Source organism: Dasypus novemcinctus, chromosome 2, assembly GCF_030445035.2.
Source record: "Dasypus novemcinctus isolate mDasNov1 chromosome 2, mDasNov1.1.hap2, whole genome shotgun sequence".
Classification (NCBI taxonomy): domain Eukaryota; kingdom Metazoa; phylum Chordata; class Mammalia; order Cingulata; family Dasypodidae; genus Dasypus; species Dasypus novemcinctus.
Window position 1 is genome coordinate 154,818,497 of NC_080674.1, and position 22,889 is coordinate 154,841,385.

Consider the following 22,889-nt stretch of genomic DNA (forward strand, 5'->3'; position numbering starts at 1 on the left):
GCCCAGTGGTTAGGGCGTCCGTCTACCACATGGGAGGCCCGCGGTTCAAGCCCCGGGCCTCCTTGACCCGTGTGGAGCTGCCCATGCGCAGTGCTGATGCGCGCAAGGAGTGCCCTGCCACACAGGGGTGTCCCCCGCGTAGGGGAGCCCCACGCGCAAGGAGTGCACCCGTTAGGAGAGCTGCCCAGCGCGAAGGAGGGAGCAGCCTGCCGAGGAATGGCGCCGCCCACACTTCCCGTGCGGCTGACGACAACAGAAGCGGACTAAGAAACAAGACGCAGCAAAAAGACACAGAAAACAGACAACCGGGGGAGGGGAGGGGAATTAAATAAATAAAAATAAATCTTTAAAAAAAAAAATGCATATAATCACATGCATTTAAAATATGCCCAGTGTGTGTATATAAAGACACATACATAACGCATCTGTCTAAACAAGAGATAGCCTCACTTTAAACCTGTTGTAATAATTAAGATAGTGAATCCAGTAATAAGTCCTGAAAAATTCATTTTTAGTCTTCTTTTCTTAAGTTACAAATATTCCCACAACATGTATTTAATGAGGCCAAAATTAAAACTGCCCAAAACATCTTAAATGCATAAAGCTACCTTCCCCAGAAGTGTCCAGATGTGTTCACACAAATGTGGGCAGAATGGAGCCAAAAGAAGTGTCTGAACTTCAATAAAGCGGAACACCAGTTCTCTGTGCATGCCTTCTATAGCCAATTCACGGTACTTATCTTTTGCTGCCTAAAACAAAATGGAAATTATTTACCATTTCTCCCACTGTTCTTCTTTAAAATAAAACTAAAGGAAGAAAAAATTGTTTCAATGCATTTTTAAGATTTTAGTCTTTTCAATTTCCATCATGAATTATTGTAAACATTTTACTTTATTTTTAACAACTTGTAAGTAAATATATATCAATCTTTATCAAAAGGATACTGCAATTTAATATTAATGATTCTGAAGAAAAAGAAAAGGAAAAGCTAATTTGTAACTGAGACATAAAAGTTGAACAATTTTAACTGTGTACTAAGAGCTAGTGTTCTGAGCAGCATACTGGAAAGATATTAAATATCAAAAAAGGCTATAAATACGACACATTGCTATGCTCAGCACTTATCCTTATTTAACCACATCTCTGAAAACCAAGTTACATAAATCCCAATGTGATACTTTACGAAACCAATTGACTAAAGCTACATTTTTTTACTTTAAGCACTTTTTGAAATGCCAAATTTGAGGAAATACTGACACCTTGTGGAAAACCTAGGAGGATATTTAAATATTTGCTTTCAAACTAATCATAATCAGTTACAAAGAACCTAAAAGGTTACCTTCATTTTTATCAATTTAAAAATGTTTTCCTAATAAGTGTGAATGATTTTTAGATTTAATCTCTTTATTAATGCTTATGGCTCAAATAGGAGAACTCTTCCTATTAAATAGACATGAGAGAAAAAGTATCAAAGAAAAACTTCAAAAAATCACCAATACTGAAGAATTTTAAAATTTCTTGGTAGGATTTTTAGTCTCCACTAGACATGAGTAATAAGATTATATCAAGAGGAAAGGTGAGGGGAGATACATCATATTCACAATGACAGGTTTTATAGTTACTAAAATAGCCTACCTGAAATTCAAAAAACCCTGTTTTCAAAGCTTCTTTAAACATCATCTTTTCATAGTTTTGATCTGTTTTTATAATTCCTGCATTCATTTCACTATTGAATAGGGGAAACAAAAGTTATTGAGTTTAAAGGCAAATATATATATGTATATATTCACACATATACATACACAGACACACCAAAAGCTGCTGCATATACTAATAAATATTAGTAGTAGATGAGCACAATGTCTTAAAACATTTAAAATTACTCACCTGTAAAACCATCTCTATGTTCCTTAAAACTGCCTATTACAGTCTCTCTAATGTCCATCAACCCTTAAGTATTGTAATCTGACAGTACTTTGAGCTCCTGTTAACACAGTTAACAATGCTTGTTTAGAGATTCCTTAATGGTAACTTTGTTATGAAATGCAGTAAGAAAATAGCTTAACTAGATTATAAAGTCAAATTTTAATTGTGCCATTTTAAATAACTGATATTGGATACAAAAATAAAGGTTTTTTGCTGGATCAGGTTACCTAAACCCTTCATAATCTGGCCTAATCTGGCCTTAATCCATTTTCATCTCCTATCTCAGCCCTCCATATACTATATACTGCAGCTACTACAGTCTACTCCCTAAACTTCAGATAAACAACACACTTTTTCCATAGCTTGTACATGCTTTCTTCTCTCCTTGAAAAAATACTATTATTTTTCAAGAAACCAAGAAATCCTCTGCCCCTATTTTTACTCTTATAATTATCTGAGTATTTGTCTCTCCTGCTATACAATAAGGAAGGGTCATGTCCTATTTATCTTTGTAACACTAGTGCTTAGGATGGCTCTTGACATAAAGAAAGAGGTTGATAAACACCTTTAGAAAGAAGGAAGAAAAAGACACTTTTTTTTTCTAAATTACTTTTTTATTCATCATTCTGTTCTACTCTAATTCAAGACAAAACAGTAAAATGGTTATAAGAATGGAATTTGAAGAGACACAGAAGTACACATTTCAAGTCTGTAATTACTAGCTTTGAGACCTTTAATGAAATACTTAATTTTTCTAAGCCTCAGTTTCTTTAGAAAATAGTAATATTTTTGTCATAAAAGACTGACATGAGGCTAAATTCAGATAATGAATGCAAAGTACTTAAGAACAGTGTCTGGTACAAGCAAGCCTTCACTGAATAGTAGTTATTATTATTATCTAAGTTATTTTAGGGGAAAAAAAAAAGAAAACTTAAAAATGCACCAAGATTAAACAACTCTAAAAGTACAAGTGGTTGGGGTCCATAGATTACCTGGCAAAAACTCTATCGTTGAAAGTGCTGGCAGGACCACTTCTTAAGCTGTCCCGGTTGGCAACCATTTCTTTCACCCATTCCACCCAGGTGTATAGACGCAGAATACCTGCATCTGCCATAGCTTCCACGAAGTTCGCATCTTCAACAGTATCACCAGCATCAGCTAGAGCCAAGCGCATTCCTGGAAAAAGGGAAAAACCAATTAATCCAATTAAAAATGTGGTCATGAACATCAAATATGTGTCCAACTGGATACACTGAAAATCCTACATATAAATTAAGAAATAAAAAATAAGAAATAACAAATGAAAGAGGAAAATCTTTACCAATGTGGAGTGGATCTCAAATATAAACTGTTAAGTAAAAAAGGCAAAACACGGAATAGAATGTATAACAGCTATCCTCTTGAAGGGGGGAGATAATATGTAATATAAGTTATGTGTACATTAAATATTTTTTGGAATACACAAGAAGCTAAAAAATTTTTACGAGGTACCAGGGATTGAACCTCATACGTGTGAAGCAGGCGCTCAACCACTGAGCAACACCCACCCCTAAACTATTTCTTTTGAAGTAATTTTAGGTTTACAAAAAGTTACAAAAAAACAGTACAGAGAATATACAAATATCCTTCACCCAGCCTCACTAATGTTAACAACCAATACAGCCATAGGACAACTATCAAAACGAGGAATATAACATTGGTAAAATACCATTTACTCAACTATAGACCTTATTTGAATTTCAACAGTTTTTCCTCTAATAGCCTTTTTCCGTCCCAGGATCCAATCTAGCATCCTATATTGCATTTAATTATTTGATCTTGGTCTCCTCAAGTTTGTGACTGTTTGTCTCTTTTCTTGTCTTTCTTGACCTTGACACTTTTGATGAGTACTAGTCAGTTACTTAGTAGAATGTTTCCCATTTGGATTTGTCTGGTGTTTCCTCATAATAAGATTGAGTTTATGCACCTCTGGCAAGAACACCACAAAAGTGATGGTGTGTCCTCTGTGCATCATAGCAGGTTTGATAACTTATCACTAGTATGCTAACCTTGATCATCTGGTTATGGCAGTATCTCTCACTGACAGAGATAGGAAATGTATGTATGTATACTAATCCCACATACTCACACATCTATATTTATTTCTATAGCTATCTATCTGTATATAAATTAAAAACCATGAATTCATACTGATATCCAAAATTTTCATCCAACATCCCAGGGTTCATTCTAGCATTCCCCCTCTACTTACTAATCTTCTTTACTCCGATAGTGCAAAACCTGGCACTCATTATCTACAATATTTCTCCCTATTTGTTAAATCCTTGTATTAAAAAAAAGTATTTCCTGGAAATCACTCTAAATCAGCAATTTCCAAGATAGGGATCTTCCTCATCTTTTTTTTACAAGCTGCATAGTCCTCCACTACATGAATGGTGAATTTATTCAACCTCCTCTTACTTAAAGGCATTTAGATTGATTCCAATATTTTGCAAGTACAAATAATGTTGCAATGAATAACCCAGCGTGTGTATATTTTCAAATTTTGGAAATATATATTCAGGATAGATCCCTAGAACTGGATTTGGGGGTCAAAAAGGTAACTGCATGTACAGTTTTGTTAATTATTGTCAAATCTCCCTGCAGGAAAGTTGTACCAATTTGCATTCCCACCAGCAATGTATGAAAGTACCTGAGAAAACTGTTAACTTTGTCTCTGAGGGACAATGGGTAGCTATGCAACAGCTAGCTGTCTGCTCGTTGCTTTTGCTCATTGTGTGCGCTCATTGTCTGCTTCCTATTTTCACTCGTTGTCTGCTGTTAGTCTTTTCATTAGAAGGCACTGGGAACCGAACTCAGGATCTCTCATGTTGGAGGTGCACTCAACTGCTTGAGCCACATCCACTCATTTTTTTTTTGTTTTTGCTCGTTCTTTTTTTTTTTGCTCATTGTCTGCTCATTGTTTTTGCTTCATGTCTAATCATTGTCTGCTCACTGTATGTTTGTCTTCTTTAGGAAGCACTGGGAACCAAACCCAGGACCTCCCATGTGGGAAGCGGGTGCTGAACTGCTTGAGCCACATCTGCTCCCTATGCATATTTTTATAACTTCTCAATTTTGTTTCATATGAGTCTACTACCTTTTCCAAAGCAAATAACACTTTAAATACCATATTTTAAGAGACAGAGACAGAAATAGCTTGACTCCTGTATTAGTCAGCCAAAAGGGGTATTGATGCAAAGCACCAGAAATCTGTTGGCTTTTACAAAGAGTATTTATATGGGGTAAAAGCTTACAATTACAAGCCCTAAAGAGTTCAACTCAAGGTTAGTTCCTCACCAAAAACCGTTGCCACATGTTGAAGCAAGATGGCGGGTGACCTCTGAGAGGGTTCAGCCTCCCTCTTTTCTCCTAAGGCCCCGTGGGTGTACCTTCTTCCAATCTCAGGTGTAGGTTGGAGGGCTTGTTTCCTTCCCAGTCTGCTCAGTTGCTCAGGACTCTGGCCTCTTTGGATATAAATTATCAGGTGAATGCTCCTCTCTCTCCCTGGAGCCTCTGCCATATCTATGGTATTATCTCTCTTCCTCTGTGTTCTTCTCCTGTTTATATACTTCTGCATGTCCCCTTGATTGAGTGTATATTTATATAGCCCATGAAGAGGGCAGGGACTCAAACAGAGTTACACTGTACTGATATGGTCAAATCAAAACGCTAATCTTTTTTTTTTTTAAAGATTTATTTAATTTATTTATCTCCCCTCCCCCACCCCAGTTGTCTGTTCTCTGTGTCTATTTGCTGCGTCTTCTTTGTCCGCTTCTGTTGTTGTCAGCGGCATGGGAATTCTGTTTCTTTTTGTTGCGTCAGCTTGTTGCGTCAGCTCTCTGTGTGTGTGGCACCATTCCTAGGCAGGCTGCACTTTCTTTCGTGCTGGGCGGCTCTCCTTATGGGGTGCACTCCTTGCACGTGGGGCTCCCCTATGCGGGGGACACCCCTGCGTGGCACGGCACTCCTTTGCGCACATCAGCACTGCTCATGGGCCAGCTGCACACGAGTCAAGGAGGCCTGGGGTTTGAACCGCGGACCTCCCAAGTGGTAGACAGACGCCCTAACCACTGGGCCAAGTCTGCTGCCCAAAACGCTAATCTTAACAAAATTTAATCCAAGACATCTCAGCTGAATCTAATACAATCAAAGGGTATCATGCCCACAGGAACAGACCAGTTTACAAGCATAATCTCTCTTTTTGGAATTCATAATCTCAAACTGCCACAGCTCCCATTTAAAGAAACTGAGAACTCAAAACTATGCTGTAAACTATGCAGTGAAAAGTACCATGACCACCAATGACTAGGTTACATAAGAAATTAATGGTTCCTTCAGATTAGACAGTACATATTTCTTCTCTGGACAAAATAATGATAAAATTAAAAAGTCCTGAGGCCAGTGTAAAAAAAATTTTTTTTCTGAAAATGAACGCTTCCATGTTCAAGGCACCTATAGGAATATCAAATATAGAGGAAACATCTTGGGAAGGTTTCCCACATACTTTCTTTAGCAGCACCAGGAACTGATCCTGGGAACCTCCAGAGTGGGAGAGAAGTACTCAATCTCTTGCACCACCTCAGCTCCCTGGTCTGCTGTGCCTCTTACTGTCATTCCTCTGTGGCTCTTCTTATTGCATCATCTTGCTGCACCAACTTTCTGCACAGGCCAGTAGTCCTGCATGGGCCAGTACTCCACATGGGCGAGCTCTCCACTTGGGCCAGCTCACCATGCGAGCCAGCTTGCCTTCACCAGGAGGTGCCGGGAATCAAACCCTGGACCTCCCATATGGTAGACAGGAGCCCAACCACTTGAGCCATATCTGCTTCCCCCCACATACTCTTAACATCTTTACAAACCAAGTCTTGAATCTTACCATTAGTAAAAAAAAAATTAGCAACAAACCAGGTGGTAACTACGTGAGTTTCTTTCAAAATAAGACACTAAGTAAGCTTAACTTGAATTTGCTCCAGAACAGATCACCTCAACAATTATGTTTTAATTACATTTTCATTGTCCACAAAGAAAGCATGAATACTTTTTTAAATGTTATTAAAAATAAAAGATAAAAGCAATAGGAGTAAAACACTATTTTGTTTTCTGTGATCTGAGGAGAATCAAACCCTATGCAACACAAAACAGCAATAACAAAGTTATACTCACCATCAGCTGAAAATTTGTCAATAGCTTGGGACAAAGTGAGGAAATTGCCTGTGGATTTTGACATCTGAAGTGAAAAGTCAATGATTAATATAAATATATATACAATAAGTTATGTATATTTAAGAATATCTATATAAATAAAATAGATCAAGTCAATAGTTCAAATTAAATTAGATGAAGGAAAAAGGAATCAGAAAGATGGAAAGGAAAAAAATACCTTACAAGAATTTAGCAGAGGATAAAAACTGAAGCCCAGTAAATAAAGATGACTTGCCTGGGTCACCCAGCTAGTCAGTGACAGAGGTATGACAGGATCTCCAGTCTGATACTCAAGTCTACTGCTCTTTTCATTAAGCTATAGTGTTTCCTGGTAACTCATGTAATGATTCCACTGTAACTCTGAACATTTCATAAAGGAGCTTTACAGCAATCAGAGTTATTCAGAAATGGAATGGACTAGACTCATGAGGTTGGAGTTAAGATTTCAGGAAACTTCTCATCAATAGAATCACAACAGATGGTTTTTCCAGTTGCACTCTGCATGAGGGTAGCATGTCTAAGGAGGCACCACTAACAGACTAGCAATCTTTATTTTAATTATTTTATCTTTATCATAACTTCGCTGAAGCCAAAGGGAGATAATTATTATATAAATTTTCCACTACATAGCAATAAAGTATCTTGTTCTAATAAAACCATTAAGCGGATATAGCTCAAGTGGTTGAGTGCCTGCTTCCCATGTATGAGGTCCAGGTTCAATCCCCAGTACCTCCTTAAATATAACAAACAAACAAACAAATAAATAAATAAAAATAAAATAAAATAAAACAAAAATCATTATAAGCCCTCTCTCAATTAGAGGTGGAGTAGGCATCACCATCCCAGAATCCTCAGGACTGGGGAATGAATAACGGACTACAGTAGACTTACTGATATTCTAGTATAGACTTATTGTGATTCTAGCAATGGAAGAACTTTCATCATTGATGTGGAGGCAGTAGCCCCTGGAGGTTCTGAGGGGAGGATAAGCGAAAATCAGGTGTCATATGGGGACATTTTTGGGACTTGGGAATTGTCCTGAATGACACTGCAATGACAGATATACAAGTCATCATATATCTTGTCATAACTCACAAAATTGTGCAGAAGAGAGAGTAAACTACAATGTAAACTATAATCCACACTTAGTGGCAAATGCTCCAAAATGTTTCATCAATTGTAATAAATGTAGCACACTAATGAAGGATGTTTTTAATGTAGGAAAACGTGGAGGGGTTGGAAGTGGAGCATAAGGGAATCCCCTATATTTTTTATATAGCATTTATGTAATCTAAGTATCTTTTCCAAAAAAATTAAAAAGTATATATTTTTAAAAAATCACTATAATAATGTCCAAACTAAAGCAAATATCATGTTCTAAAAGGATTAATATATATTGTTCTGCTTTGACTTAAAAAGGAGGAATGAGTTTGCCATCAAAAGTCCTTGCTGATCTAACAAAGTCTATTAAAATAGGTCATGCTTTCTTATCTAATGTGCTAATAACTGAATGTGTTAAATTAATTTTTTGTTACCTTTCAATATTAGGGCACTGGCTAAATCTGATATTTTATAATATAATTCATATAATCTGCTATAACATTATGACAATTAATAATATAAGAATCAATACTATTTTAGTATTACTATCCCAATGGTTATTTTAAAAATTCATTGGCTCTAAAAAACCCAATTTGTTATTAATGAGAAATAAATAATACTGCAACTTTTTTTTGTTGAGGAGGGGTACCCTTTTCTAATTTGCACAAAGCCATCAAGGATAAGTGGGGACTTTGTCAAGAAGTGTGTATAACCATGTATTAAGGTGATTAATGAGATCAAATCATATATAGTCTATAAAATGCACATTATATCATCAGTAGAAATAGCAGTGGTAGTAGTAATATAGAGAGGGATATTATAATGCCTGGCAAGATGCATCAAATGATACCTACCAGCCTTATAACTCCAAAATTCTATTATTCTACCAATTTCGTGGCTGGTTATAATATTAAAAAAACAACAACACACACACACACATCAAATCATTTTCTGAATTTCATGAGAAATATCTTCCAGGGTCACAAAGTTAGGATCTTTACATTTCCTGTCCCTGTCTCTATCAGTCACAATTTGTGTCACTTTTTGGCATTCTAAATACAATTTTTATAAGAGGCAAATATTCCCTTTGTTTCCCTTCAATTAATACTATCAACTAGCTCAATTTTAAAAAGAAAAATTTATGTTTAGTCCTGAAAACATTTGAAATGGAAAGTTTTTTGACATCTATCAGTTCATATTCTTTATTTCTTTAAAAAAAAAAAAAAAGGAATAACTTCTATAACTTCCTAAATCTGAAAAACCTTCTTAGAATTTTAAACCTTCACCAGAGGCAATAATCTTTACCTTCTCAGAGTTGAGGAGGAGATGTCCATTTGCTCTCACAGCTGCAGGCCATTTGTCACTTTAAAGGTAAATGTTTAAAGACAGAAAATAAAATTAAAGATTGTGATCTAGGCTTAAAATTTTGAGGAAGATGCTAACAGATATATAAGTTTGCTAAAATAAATGTACAAGTATATTTACTGTAAGAAACAAATGAAAACCAAAGTGTCCAGTAGTGAAGAACAAGTTATATAAACCATGGTAAAGACATACAGTGAAATACTATGCAACTATTTAAAAATTAGGGGCAGTAATCTAGGTATGGATGAAAAGATCTTAAAAACATATTTAAAAAAAAAAACAAACACAAAACCTATTAAACAGATGTGGCTCAAGTGATCGAGCTTCCGCCTACCATAAGGGAGGACCCAGGTTCCATCCCTGGGGCCTCCTGGTGAAAAAGAAGAGAAAGCATGACCACGGAGTGAGCCACTGCCTGCGCAAGTGCCCACGTGGTGATCCAGTGCCCACATGAATGTCCGCACAAGCGCCTGTCTGGTGAGCCAGTGCCTGCTCACATGAGTCACACAGTAAGATGATGATGCAACGAAAGAGAGACAAGGGGAGAGTCAAGGTGAAACGCAGCAGAAACCAGAACTGAAGTGGTGCAATTGACAGGGAACCAGGGTCGAATCCTGGTGAATCCTAAAAGAAAGAATATGAGAAGACACAGACAGCAAAAACAGCAGGGCAGGAGGAGGGGAAGGGTGAAAAACAAACAAACAAACAAATAAATAAATAAAAAACATTAAATTGGGAAGTGGCTGTGGCTCAAGTGATTGGGTTCCCGCCTACTACCTGGGAGGTTCTGGATTCAGTTTCCAGTGCTTCCTGGAGAAGGCAAGCTGGGGCCACTGGCAGGTGCGGCAAGCTGGTGCAACAAGATGACGCAACAAATAGAGAAAGAGGAAATGCAATGAGAGACACAACATGGTTGAGCAGAGATGGCTCAAGCAATTGAGTGCTTCTCTCCCACATGGAAGGTCCCAGGTTCAGTTCCCAGTGTCTCCTAAAGAGAAGACAAGCAGACACAGAGAGCACACAGCAAATGGACAGACAGACCAGACGGTGACCACAAACAAGGAAGGGAATAAATAAATAAATCTTAAAAAAAGAAAAATTAAGTGAAAAATGCAGGAGATAGTGTGTACAATGTGGTGTTTTGTATAAATTTTAAAATATTAAGTACCTAATGCTTGTATATACATAAAATATTTTTTCCAGAAGAAATCACAGGAAACCAGTAGCAGTGATGATTAAGCTTTGGGAAGTAGGGTGATATGAGGTCAAGGGCAAAAAATCACTTTTCATTTTTTACCTTTTGCACTGTTTAAAATTTCAAACTATGTACATGACACTCATTCATTTATTCATTCTAACAATGAAATCACATGGGATATAGTCCCTATAGTTCTGGAGCCAGACTGCCTCAGTTTGCATCCTGGTTCTTCCATTTACTAGTTGGATACCCTGGGTAAGTTATTTGCTCTCTCTATGCCTCTTTTTCCCTGTCTATAAAGTGAAAGATACTACAGACTTCCTCCAAAAGTTGCAAAGAAAATCAAATGAGTTACTACAAGAATTTAGAACAGTGTATGGCATAAGCACTTATTATTACTTTAAAAAAAAAACAAATGTCAAAAACTTGATGCAGAGGGTGAAGAATCAACTATATTAGTAACTTGTACTTTTGAGATATGCGATTTCTTTAAAAATATATTTGAAACAATCAAAAAAATAATTTGATGACAAGTGGTGCAAGAACTACATTAGATTATTTTATTTCTCTACTTCTAAATCTTTCTTTTATTTTTGAGGGAAAAAATGCAATCTCATTCTAAATACCAGAAGTGAAATGAAATTATTTTAGTTACATGAACTAACATTTGAACAGAGGAAGGGATTTATTTTTCTAGCTGCTTGAGAGACTGTAGGGGAATATATAGAAAAATGTCTAGGTCAGGAATTAAAGAATGGAGGGATTACTCTTGAGTACATAAAGTGTTAAAAATGTTTCTGTTAGAGCCATATTCTCATTAGCAGTTTCCTCAGATGTAAAGGAAGATTCCTTCCAATTCTTAAAATATCTAAACTGCCTTTATTCTTGCATCTAACAGGTCAAATGATTGTGTAACAAGTCATAATAATTACTGGATCATCAATGCATCTGAAATGTGACAGGCTTTGATGGTCCTAGGTAGGCACGAGGCTCTCTGGATATAAGAAATAGGAGAAGGTGTGCTTTCTATTTAGCAAAGATTTCATAAACAAAAAAGAATGTAATTGGCAAATTGATCTACATTCTCCACAATAACTTCTTAGATATTTGAAGTCACAAGATAACTACTGACAATCAATAAATCTAGTCCAAATTTATTTTAGCACTCACCTTTGTTCTGGCCACATAGCCACATGATTATAAAGGTAATATGAAAGATGATTTGGAACAAGATCCTTGCCAGAGACACGAAGATCCACAGGATACCAGGACTCAAACTCCTGCTTTAACTGATCTAATTTTTCCTTCGGGATCTGAGTCTTAGGAAATGGAGTCTCCCTGAAGAAAACATAATCCCAAACTTCCTTGGTCATCTGTTGTGGTCTGTATTAAAAATAAAACATATATATATAGATACTTTCTGTGAATCAGTTATTTCAAACTAACCATAAATTAGAAGTTTCTTTCTTTTTTTTTAAGTAAATCAATTTTATTGATACATATTAATAAAGCATACAGTTCATCCAAAGTGTAAAATCAGTGGTATCTGGTATAATCACATAGTTTTGCATTCATCACTTCAACAATTATTAGAGCATTTTCATTATTTCAGTAATAATAATAAACAAACAAGAAAATTATTCACCTCTCAATCTCTGTTTCCTCTGCTGTATATAGCTGCTAATTCTGGCTATTCTTGTGCAATTATTTAGTTATTAAGCAGTTTTACTGAGATATATTCACATACCATACAATTTACCTAAAGTGTATAATTAATGGCTTATGGTATAATAACAATGTTGTGCATTCATGACCACAAAAAATTTCAGAACAACTTCATTACTCCAAAAAGAAAATCTCCACACCCCTTAGCAGGAGTTTCTTTCTTAATGTATTTACAGTAGCAAGTGAGGATGACAGGTTTCCACAATAATGGTGAAGAATGAATATTAATAATTGGGGGATGATTTACTTTTTTCTTAGTTCAATATAAAAAAAAATTGCATGACAAAATTCCCACTAAATGAACTCTTATGAAAAATAAATATAAAAAAGGAACATTTCAATATGGAAATCAAAAGATCACAACTCTTGCTAACAAACTATGCCCTTTTTTCTCTTTACCAACCTTATACCCAGTGGAGACTCTGCCTGTCCATGCAAGTTACCCCCCTGCAAAAGGTGTGCAACTGTGTAAAATGCCATGTAAATAGTAGAATCAGAGAGTGATTCAATCAGCCACTGTTCATCCCAAGGCAGGCGAGTGCCTACAAGATAAAAAGAAGAAAAATAATGCATGAAGAATGCAAGATTCACTTCATCTAAAAATCCACATTTTCATTTAGAAAGCTACTGACTTAAGTTCTTACACTCACTCGACTTGAATAATTAATAAAAACAATATGTTAAGTGTTTTGGAGTCTGTCCCATAAAAGCTAAATGGGTTTAGAATGGGCATAGTTCTACCACAGGATAGATAGTAGAAGACCACAACCTAGTTTCCCTCACCTAGTAACCAAAATCTCTCACTTCTCCTTGAGGAAAACACATGAAGAGAGCAAAGAAAGGTAGAAACATAAATTTGCTGCATAATCGGTAAAGTCATCCAAACAGAAAAATTTGAAGTTTGCTTACCTAAACCATAAGTTCTCGAGCAAGCATGTTCTTGTAGCCAACCCAAGGTAGCTTCAAAATTTCTCCTGGTCTCCTCACAGAATCTAGAGAGAGTAAAATGTAAAGTTGTCTCTCTTCACCATTACCATCTTCCATGTTTCTCATCTCCTTTCCTCTCCCTCGTCACTTTTTCCCATCTTACGTTTCAAGGTGCCTCAAGCACTGAGATGTCTGCTTCTTCCAGTTCTCTTCTCCATAATCCAAGTACCTGCAAGGGACAAATTGATTACAAAACAAAAGTCAAAGAGATAAGCCAAATACTGACAAAAGGATGTTTCTTCTTGCTATAAGAGAAACTAACCACTGGTCACACAGGGCCACAACACATTCATCTGAAGACCTGGATATCACTTGTTTTTCTGGTTCCATGTAAATCTGAGCATCTCCCTAAAAGAAAATAAATAAAAATATATATTAGATATTATATCAAGTCAATCTTAATTCCTCAAGGATAATAAAAGTAACTTTTCTATAAAATGATATGCCACCACATTTTCATTGTGTCTTCTATCTTCCTAGAAGTCATCTGACTTTCCTTCTATATAATACCTGCTTTTGAAATGGCATATATCTTCATCAAGTGGATCACCTTGTAGTGTATCTACAGATAATTTCTTTTCAGTGGAAAATGAAAGATGTTTAGTAGTTTCTAATCCTATAGTTTGAAGATTAGGCTTCCTATGGCAGCTGCCTTTTATCCTCATTATAATAAAACTATGAATAAAATAGGAAATTAAAGGCATGGAACAACTGCTTTCATTAAATAAAAAACCTAAATTGTTACTAACAACTCTTAATGGGGAAGCAGACTTGGCTCAACGGATAGAGCGTCCGCCTACCACATGGAGGTCCACAGTTCAAACCCCAGGCCTCCTTGACCTATGTGGAGCTGGCCCATGTGCAGTGCTGATGCACACAAGGAGTGCCGTGCCAGGCAGGGGTGTCCCCTGCGTAGGGGAGCTCTACGTGGAAGGAGTGCACCCCGTAAGGAAAGCCGCCCAGTGCGAAAGAAAGTTCAGCCTGCCCAGGAGTGGCGGCCACACACACGGAAAGCTGATGCAGCAAGATGATGCAACAAAAAAAGACACAGATTCTCAGTGCCACTGACAAGAATAGAAGAGAACACAGAAGAACACACAGTGAATGGACACAGAGAGCAGACAACTGGGGCAGGGCGGGGGGGAGAAGGGGAGAAAAATAAATAAAAATAAATCTTTTAAAAAAATAAAATAAAGATTCATAATGGGGAAGCAGATGTGGCTCAAGCAATTGGGCTCCCGTCTGCCATAAAGGAGGTCCAGGGTTCCATTCCCAGGGCCTCCTGATGAAGGCAAGCTAGCCCAAGTGGAGAGCTGGCCCAAGCAGAATGCTGGACCATGCAGAGTGCTGGCCCACACAGGAGTGCTGGCGCAGCAAGATGACATAACAAAAAGAGACACAGAGGAGATAAAAAAAGAGATGCAGAACATCAGGGATCTGAGGTGGCATAAGAGATAGAGCACTTCTCTCCCACTCTGGAAGGTTCCAGGTCCTCGTGCTGCCCAAAGAGAAGCAAAGGAGACACAGAAGAAAACAGCGAAAGGACAAAGAGAGAAAGCAGACAGCAAGCGTAAAACAATGGGGGGGGAGGGGAAGGAGATATAAATAAATAAAAATAAATCTTTAAATAAAAAAAAAGATTTATAATGCCAAGAAAAATTCCCACTGGAAAGAGGGGACATTTGAATCTATGTAAATGGTGTAATTCCTAAGGCTACATGCACATGCCTGAGATAAGACATATATGCAAAAGGAATGACTATGCTTTGGCCTGGAGTTAATCTCTAAACTCATTGTCTAGATAAGTTCTGTGGCTCACACAGTTCAACTGCAAAGACTGAGAAGAGTGTTTTCTTTTTTTACTCTTTGTTTTTTTGTTGTTGTTTTTAGCTCCTGGCATCCAAGGAAAGCTCTGTAATAAAGCTAGCTGGATATAAGCCTAAGGAACAGATATCACAGAGTCTAAATTCCAAAAAGAACACATTAAAATACCAAAATGTCCATGTTTCAACAAATGACTACAAAACATACCAAAAAACAGGAAGCAATGGCCCAAGCAAAGAAGAAGAATAAAGTACCATAAACCATCATTGAGGAAGATTGGACCTGGGACATTCGACAAAGACTTTTTAAAAAATTATCCTAAATATACTCAAAGAGCTAAGGAAAACATGGGCAAAGTACTAAAGGAAATCAGGGAAAAAAACAGATGAACACAAAGAGAATATGATTAGAGAGATGGAGATTATGAAAGGAACTAAAAAGAGCTGAAGACCACAGTAACTGAAAATAAAAATTCCCTAGAAGGGTTCAACAGCAGATGATAGCCGACAGAAAAATGAATCCGTGAACATGAAGATCAGGTCATTGACCTAATAAAGAAAGAGGCAAGAATAAACAAAAATTAACAGAGCTTGACAAAGCCGTGGGACACCATCAAGCATATCAATATATGCATGGTGGGAGTCCCAGAAGAAGAGAGAAAGGGATGGAAAGAATATCCAAAGAACTAATGCCTTAAAACTTCCCAAATTTAACAAAAGACATGAATATACACATCCAAGATGCTCAACAAAGAGCAAACAGGATAAATCCAAGTAGACCCACCAATGTTATAATCAAAATGTCGAATGACAAAGATAAAAAAGAGAATTCTGAAAGCCACAAAGGAGAAGCAACATGTCACATGCAATGGAGCATCAATAAGATTAAGTGCCAATTTCTTACCAGAAAGCATGGAGGCAAGAAGGCACCAGGTAAATATATTTAAAATGCTGAAAGTAAAAGATTGACAACTAAGAATTCTATATCTGGCAAAACTATTTTAAAAATGAGGGTAAGATTAAGACATTTTCAGATAAACAAAAGTCGAGGGAGTTCATAACTAGACTGGCCCTATAAGAAACGCTAAAGAGAGTTCTGTATGTTGAAAGGAAAGGACACTGGACAATTGACTGAAGCCACATGGGAAAACAAGTCTCAGGTAAGGGTAACAAAATGGGTAAATAGAAATGCTAATACGGTTATTTGTTTTTCCAACTCTACTTTTTACTTCCTACATACTCTAAAAGGCAAATGTATAAAATGTAATGATAAATCAATGATTTCAGACTGGTAATACATAAATATACAATTTATGACAAGAACTACATAAAGGATGGGGCACTAAGGGGTATAGGAACATAGTTTGTATACACTATTGAAGTTAAGTTGGTATCAAAGCAAACAAGATTTTTAAAGACTGAGGATATTAAATTTAACCCCCATTAACTGCAAATAAAATACTGGAGAATATGCAAGCTCACAGAGATAGAAATTATAGTATAGGTTGCCGGGGAGGGGGCATAATGGATACAGGATTTCTATTTGAGGAGATAAGGAAGTTTTAGTAATGGAAAGTGGTGAGGTACCAAACATCATAAATCTGAGCAATCCCACTGAATGATATGCTTGGGAATGGCTGAGATGGGGAAGTTTATGTTGTATATATGTGCCTACATTTAAAAAAAAAAAAAAACCCACTAAAGAGACAGTGACAATTAAATGCAATATATGATCATAGAAGGATAAAAGATATATTGATAGATAGATGGATAGACAGGATGATATGGAAAATGTGGAAAACTTAAAAAGGGTGGATCTGTATATCTTGGGTTGTAGGTGTATATTGAAGATTCCTGCATGGGGTCTGTTGTATTTTTGTAACTGTCCTGTAAGTCTTAAAGTATTTCAAAATAAAAAGTTAAAAATAAAAAATTGACCTATACCAAGGCAAATCATCATGAAATTTCTTAACTCTGGGAGAAAAAAGAAAATTCTACAAGTTTCCAGAGTTGGGGAAACAGATCACTTTTAAAAAATCAATTTTTTTCTAAAAAGAAACCAAATAAAATTTACAAGTGAGTTGGTAAAAAACAAAAAATCAATTATTACCAGAATGTTTTTGTACTTCTCAACAACATAACTACAGTAGAATACCATGGAGCAACACCCTCAAATTTTAAGGGAAAAATATTTTCAATCCAGAAGTTTACACCGAGGCCATCAAGTGTGAAGACAAAATAAAGATGTTTCACACATGGAAGATTACAAAAATTATTTCCTAGGCACCCTTTTCAGGGAATCTATTGAAGACTTCACCAAAATGAGAGTATATACAATAAAGAGGAAGGCATGAAATAAAGGAAACAGGAGATCCAACTCAAAAGACGCCAAGGAAATTCTTAGGTATTGGTGAAAAAACATTCTAGATGACATTTGTGTAAAAGGACAGTAAGGAAATACTCCAAACTTAAACAGGTCCACAGTTTCTAGAAGAGCTTTCTCTTAAGATGGAACCAATAGCATATTGACATGTTTGAAGATATTAAGAGGAGAAATAGACAGTTGGGAGAGAGTTTAGGGATGGTGTAATAAACAAATGAAAAAAAGACATAATTATTAACTCTTGGGGAAAAAAATATCACTGCATATTACAAAATGGATCAGTCTGTCTCACAATGTACAAAATGACTAATGATATAACATAAACTATAATTATATTGGGAAGATGGGGATAAAAAATGTATAAGAACATGTAAGGTTAGAGAGGAAGACACAAGGTCAGGGGAGAGTTAAATCTTCATCTTCCACAGTAAGGAGTCAATGGTTGATGCTTAGAACTTTAAAAAAAAAATCCAAAAATTCCACTACAAGCATTTGTATCCTCAATCTATAAGAGAGATGGATATCAATACAGAAATACCTAAAATGGCTAAAAGAGGTTCTAAGGAAAAGAAATTTGAGGGGGAGAAGATAGAAACATGCTGCTTTAAAAAATCTTTTTAATAAGCCTTATATAACTATTGCCTTTGTGTCTTACAGGCATACATACTACTAAAAATAAAATTATAATCTAAAGAATTAAGTAACTAGGTAGAAAAGAGTTATAAATGGAGATAGAGGGGAAAAAAGAATGAAAGTAAAATGTAAATCACTACAGAAAGAGGTTTTTAGCTACCAATATCTAAAATGGCCACTGCTAGAAAGCATTAAAGTTCTGTGTTTCAGCTTTCTGCTCCCGGGGGTTTGCTCCTTTTAAATATCTCTTCATTTTATGTATTTATTTTTCCCTCTCTATTTTTTTTTTAAATATTACACTCAAAAAATATAAGAGGTCCTCATATACCCCCCACCCTCCTCATCCTACTCCTCCCACATCAACCTCTTTCATCATCATGGGACATTCATTGCATTTGGTGAATACACTTTGGAGCACTGCTGCCCCACATGGATAATGGTTTATATTGTAGTTTACACTCTCCCTCAGCCTACCCAGTGGGTCATGGCAGGACATACATTATCCAACATCTGTCCCTGCAGTACCACTCAGGACAACTCCAAGTCCTAAAAATGCCTCCACATCATATCTCTTCTTCCCTCTCCCTACCCTCAGCAGCTACTGTGGCCACCTTCTCCACATCAATGCTATAATTTCTTCCATTACTAATCACAAAATAAAATAAAAGAGATATTTAAAAGGAGCAAACTCCCAGGAGCAGAAAGCTGTGAAGAGGTTACTAGGGGATGGAGGTAGAGGGAAGAGGAAATGTGTGTTGGGTGTATATACAGAGAATGCAAAAAGAAAATAAAAATATATTTTAAAAGTGAATGAAATAAAAATTATGAAAGATTATCAACACAATCTTACTATTAACTATAGTCCATATGTTATATTTAGTGTATTTACCACTAACCCAATTATTAGTTTTAAATACATTTTTATTACAAAGTTGGTACTTACAAAACAATCAAGCACTTGTGTAGAATTCCCATACAACACCCTTTCATCGACACACCAAAACATAGGGAATATTTGTTACAGATTATGAGGTAACATCAGCAGAATATTACCACCAGCCATTGTCCATACCATATATTTGGCACACTCTTTCCATACTGCCCCATTTTGTCTCACAACAACGCAGTGTGTTGGTGGTGGGTTGATATATGGGACCCCTGTACGATATTATGCATGTTTGTTTTGTAAGTTCACAACTTTTATTTTACACTTAGTCTTTGTGTATGTTCATGTACTAGTGATATCGAATAAATTTTTTTAAAGTAAAAAAAAATTCTGTGTTTCATACATGCCAACTTTAGAACACTACTTACATCAGTGTTAAAGGTGGAATGCCTTTACCTATTTTACCTATTTTCTGCCATAAAATCACATGCTACATTTAATATAGCTCCAGGTTCTACTATAGAGAACTCACTGGTAATAACACATTGTAAAGTCTGTACATTTAACAGCTCCTCTCCTATAACAGATGTGAGGATAACGGATCACATACAGTGTCAATCATCTGTTGCTGAATAGTCTTCTTGACATCTTGGACCTTCTTTCCTTTAAATCCATCCACCAGCATTACCTAAAAGGATGAGAAGCAGGGAAAAAACAAGTACAAAATAATTAAAATTTGCTTTGAGTTGCCCTGCCCCCAAATTTTCCCTAAATTTATTTCCACTGACCAAACCAAGATATATTTAGTGTGAAATTTATCACACTTATAACTTTTTAGTATAGCTTGGACAACTAATATTGATAACACAACTGTTTTTATTTTAGTATAGTGGGGAGTACTATACTAGGAGTAGGAAGAACACTCACTTCCCACTGTCAGGTTTCCACATGGAGAGAGTTCCATAAACTAACTTGCCTCACTCTAAACAGTTTTAGGGGAAGGAATAGAGCATGAAAGCCACTCACCTCCATTTAGGCATTTCTTTCCAACTCTGCTAGTAGCAAGTGAATATTCTCCTTTGTTAGGTCATGTAATAAACTTGGCCCTCAGAGGGAGGCCTACTGTTTTTCAATTCTGCCTTTTGCTGAAGGGCAGTGGGTAAGTTTAACTCTTGGCAAGGCATAAGCTTGTCCATTGCTGCCACAGATCTAAGCAAATAACCCCTTCCAACTTTCTTATATAATAAAACTGATAGTTTAATCTCTATCTGACACCTATGTCTGTCTCAAATAGTTTCTATCTTTAGTGGAGAAGACAGGTGCTCTTTTTGACCTTCCAATCCTCTTAACATATCAAAATGCTTCATATCTACTTAATTCATCACTGTGAAATTGCATTAATTGAGCAATCATTAAGGTGCAATGGTTAAGAACACAAATTCTAAAGCCATGCTGCCTAGGTTTGAACCCCAGCTCTGTCATTTACTGTCTGGCTGGTCTTGGGTAAGTTACTTAATAATCTCTTTATGCCTCAATTTCCTTGTCTGTAAATTGTGAAAAGTACCTATCTCACAGGATTATTCTGAGAACTAAATAAGTTAGCATTTAAGTGCCATATAATTGTTGGCTTTCATTATCCCTCAAAATGTATAGGTCACTTAAAAATCTTCATTTCAACCTCAAGCTGCTAACAAGTTGTTTGGATTTTTACTTTCTCTAGTCTTGTCTTCTTTCCATGGAATAAATGTAAGCTACATCAATACATGCACAATTAGGCAGAAAAGAAAGGTTCAGAGTATGTTTGTTTTGCTCACCTGGCATTTAGTAGGCATTAACAAGTAAATTAATGAACTGAATGAAACTGCTTATTAACTCCATAATTAAAAGAGCAAAAAAGGGACCCAGAATTCTCCACGTGGAAAGCAGACGTGGCTCAATTGATAGAGCATCCGCCTACCACATGGAAGGTCCAGGATTCAACACCCAGGGCCTCCTGATCTGTGCGGTGAGTTGGCCCACACGCAGTGCTGCCATGTGCAAGGAGTGCCGTGCCATGTAGGGCACCTCCGTGTAGGGGTGCCCCACGTGCAAGGAGTGTGCCCCACAAGGAGAGCCACCCCATGTGAAAAAAGCACAGCCTGCCCAGGAGTGGCACCACACACACAGAGAGCTGATGCAGCAAGATGATGCAACAAAAAGAGACGCAGTTTCCCAGTGCCACCTGACAATGTAAGCAGATGTAGAAGAACACACAGCAAAGGAAACAGCAGACAATGGTGCAGAGGGGGAAGGGGAGAGAAATAAATAAAAGTAAATCTTTAAAAAAGAAAGAATTCTCAATGCATAAACCTTTGGAGTTTATTTAATAATAATATGAATTAACTTTGGTAGTTTTTTGTTTTGCTCTTCTTTTACTTTTACTTTTTTCTGCGTTTGAATTAACTTTAAATACCTTCTCAAGAAATCAATTACTTAAAGATTCCAAGAGGGCACAAAAATGTAATTTCTGTAATATGCTTTTAGATAAGACATCATTAAAAACAGAGGAAAGAGAAGAACACTCTATCTCTTATTAACCTCAAATCAGTAAATAGCTAAAATTATATTGAATTTTTCTTTATTTTTTCTAAATCATTAAGAAGAAAGGTCACTAATAGAGTAAACCAAAGGAAATCAAAATTATTACTTACACCATCATAAAATCCTTTTAGATATAATTTCTCCTTTGCTTCTGCAAGTTTTTCTCGGTCATTCTGGCTCTGAATTTTCAACTCATCACAAATGGTTATAGCAGAAAGACTTCCAAAACCTGGGATTTCAATTATTGGCACCTGCAGAAAACAGCAATGTCAGGAACATGTTTACATTGAATGAACACAAAAACAGCCTGATTGGGCACAGTCCTTTTGTACCTACTATCCAATGGAGTCACTTCAGAATCTATTTATCATTATCATACATTAGGTAATCAAAGGGTGACTAATTTCCAGATGTGAGCTTATCCACCTCCTCTCCAGTAACCACTGAATTCTGGGCACATCTGTAGCACCAGTTCTCACAGTGATTCTCCCCAACCACACACACACCCTCATCGCAGCTCTCAACCCTGCACTGGCATGTCACTAACTTAATAATTCATGTTGAAACTAGCACAATGATGTATGTAGGCAACTAATTTTGTGGATGGTCTCATTTTTTGGTTTATAAGTCTTCTGGATTCTTCATGAAAGGTATTTGCTAATAATTTAGTTTTTGTATTTTTTCTCCTCTGCAGGCACTAATGTGAAAACATAAGAAAAATAAAAAAGAATTATATGGGATTTTGTTGATGTTATTTTGGTTAAAAATAAACATTCATGAGTATAGCAGTTTGATATTGGCTATGAATTCTAAAAATAGATATTAGATTATGTTTATAAACATATATGTATATATATCCTCTGGGTATATAGATTATATATATGGATTCAGAAGTTTCACTTTTATTTGATTAAATAATGATTGAGGCTTTGATTGGGCCACATCAGTAGGACGTTGAGTTCCCTGCCCCCTAGGTGGGTGGGGACTCACAGAGAAACCGCACGGCAGAGAAGGGAGTTTGGAGGTTTGATCCTGGAG

At 36.4% G+C, this 22,889-nt stretch overlaps 1 protein-coding gene across 1 annotated transcript in view; it reads right to left on the reverse strand.

The window, feature by feature from the left end:
* LARS1 (leucyl-tRNA synthetase 1) overlaps positions 1-22,889 on the reverse strand; it is a 75,570-nt gene that overhangs the window by 14,473 nt on the left and 38,208 nt on the right. The window contains exons 14-25 of the mRNA XM_058280294.1: positions 21,962-22,102; positions 19,882-19,959; positions 13,809-13,894; positions 13,650-13,715; positions 13,469-13,551; positions 12,963-13,101; positions 12,005-12,217; positions 9,577-9,634; positions 7,132-7,195; positions 2,919-3,102; positions 1,636-1,726; positions 609-749 (exon numbers count right to left, since the gene is read on the reverse strand). Coding sequence (XP_058136277.1) covers positions 609-749; positions 1,636-1,726; positions 2,919-3,102; positions 7,132-7,195; positions 9,577-9,634; positions 12,005-12,217; positions 12,963-13,101; positions 13,469-13,551; positions 13,650-13,715; positions 13,809-13,894; positions 19,882-19,959; positions 21,962-22,102 — 1,344 coding nt within the window. The remainder of the gene's footprint in view (positions 1-608; positions 750-1,635; positions 1,727-2,918; positions 3,103-7,131; positions 7,196-9,576; positions 9,635-12,004; positions 12,218-12,962; positions 13,102-13,468; positions 13,552-13,649; positions 13,716-13,808; positions 13,895-19,881; positions 19,960-21,961; positions 22,103-22,889) is intronic.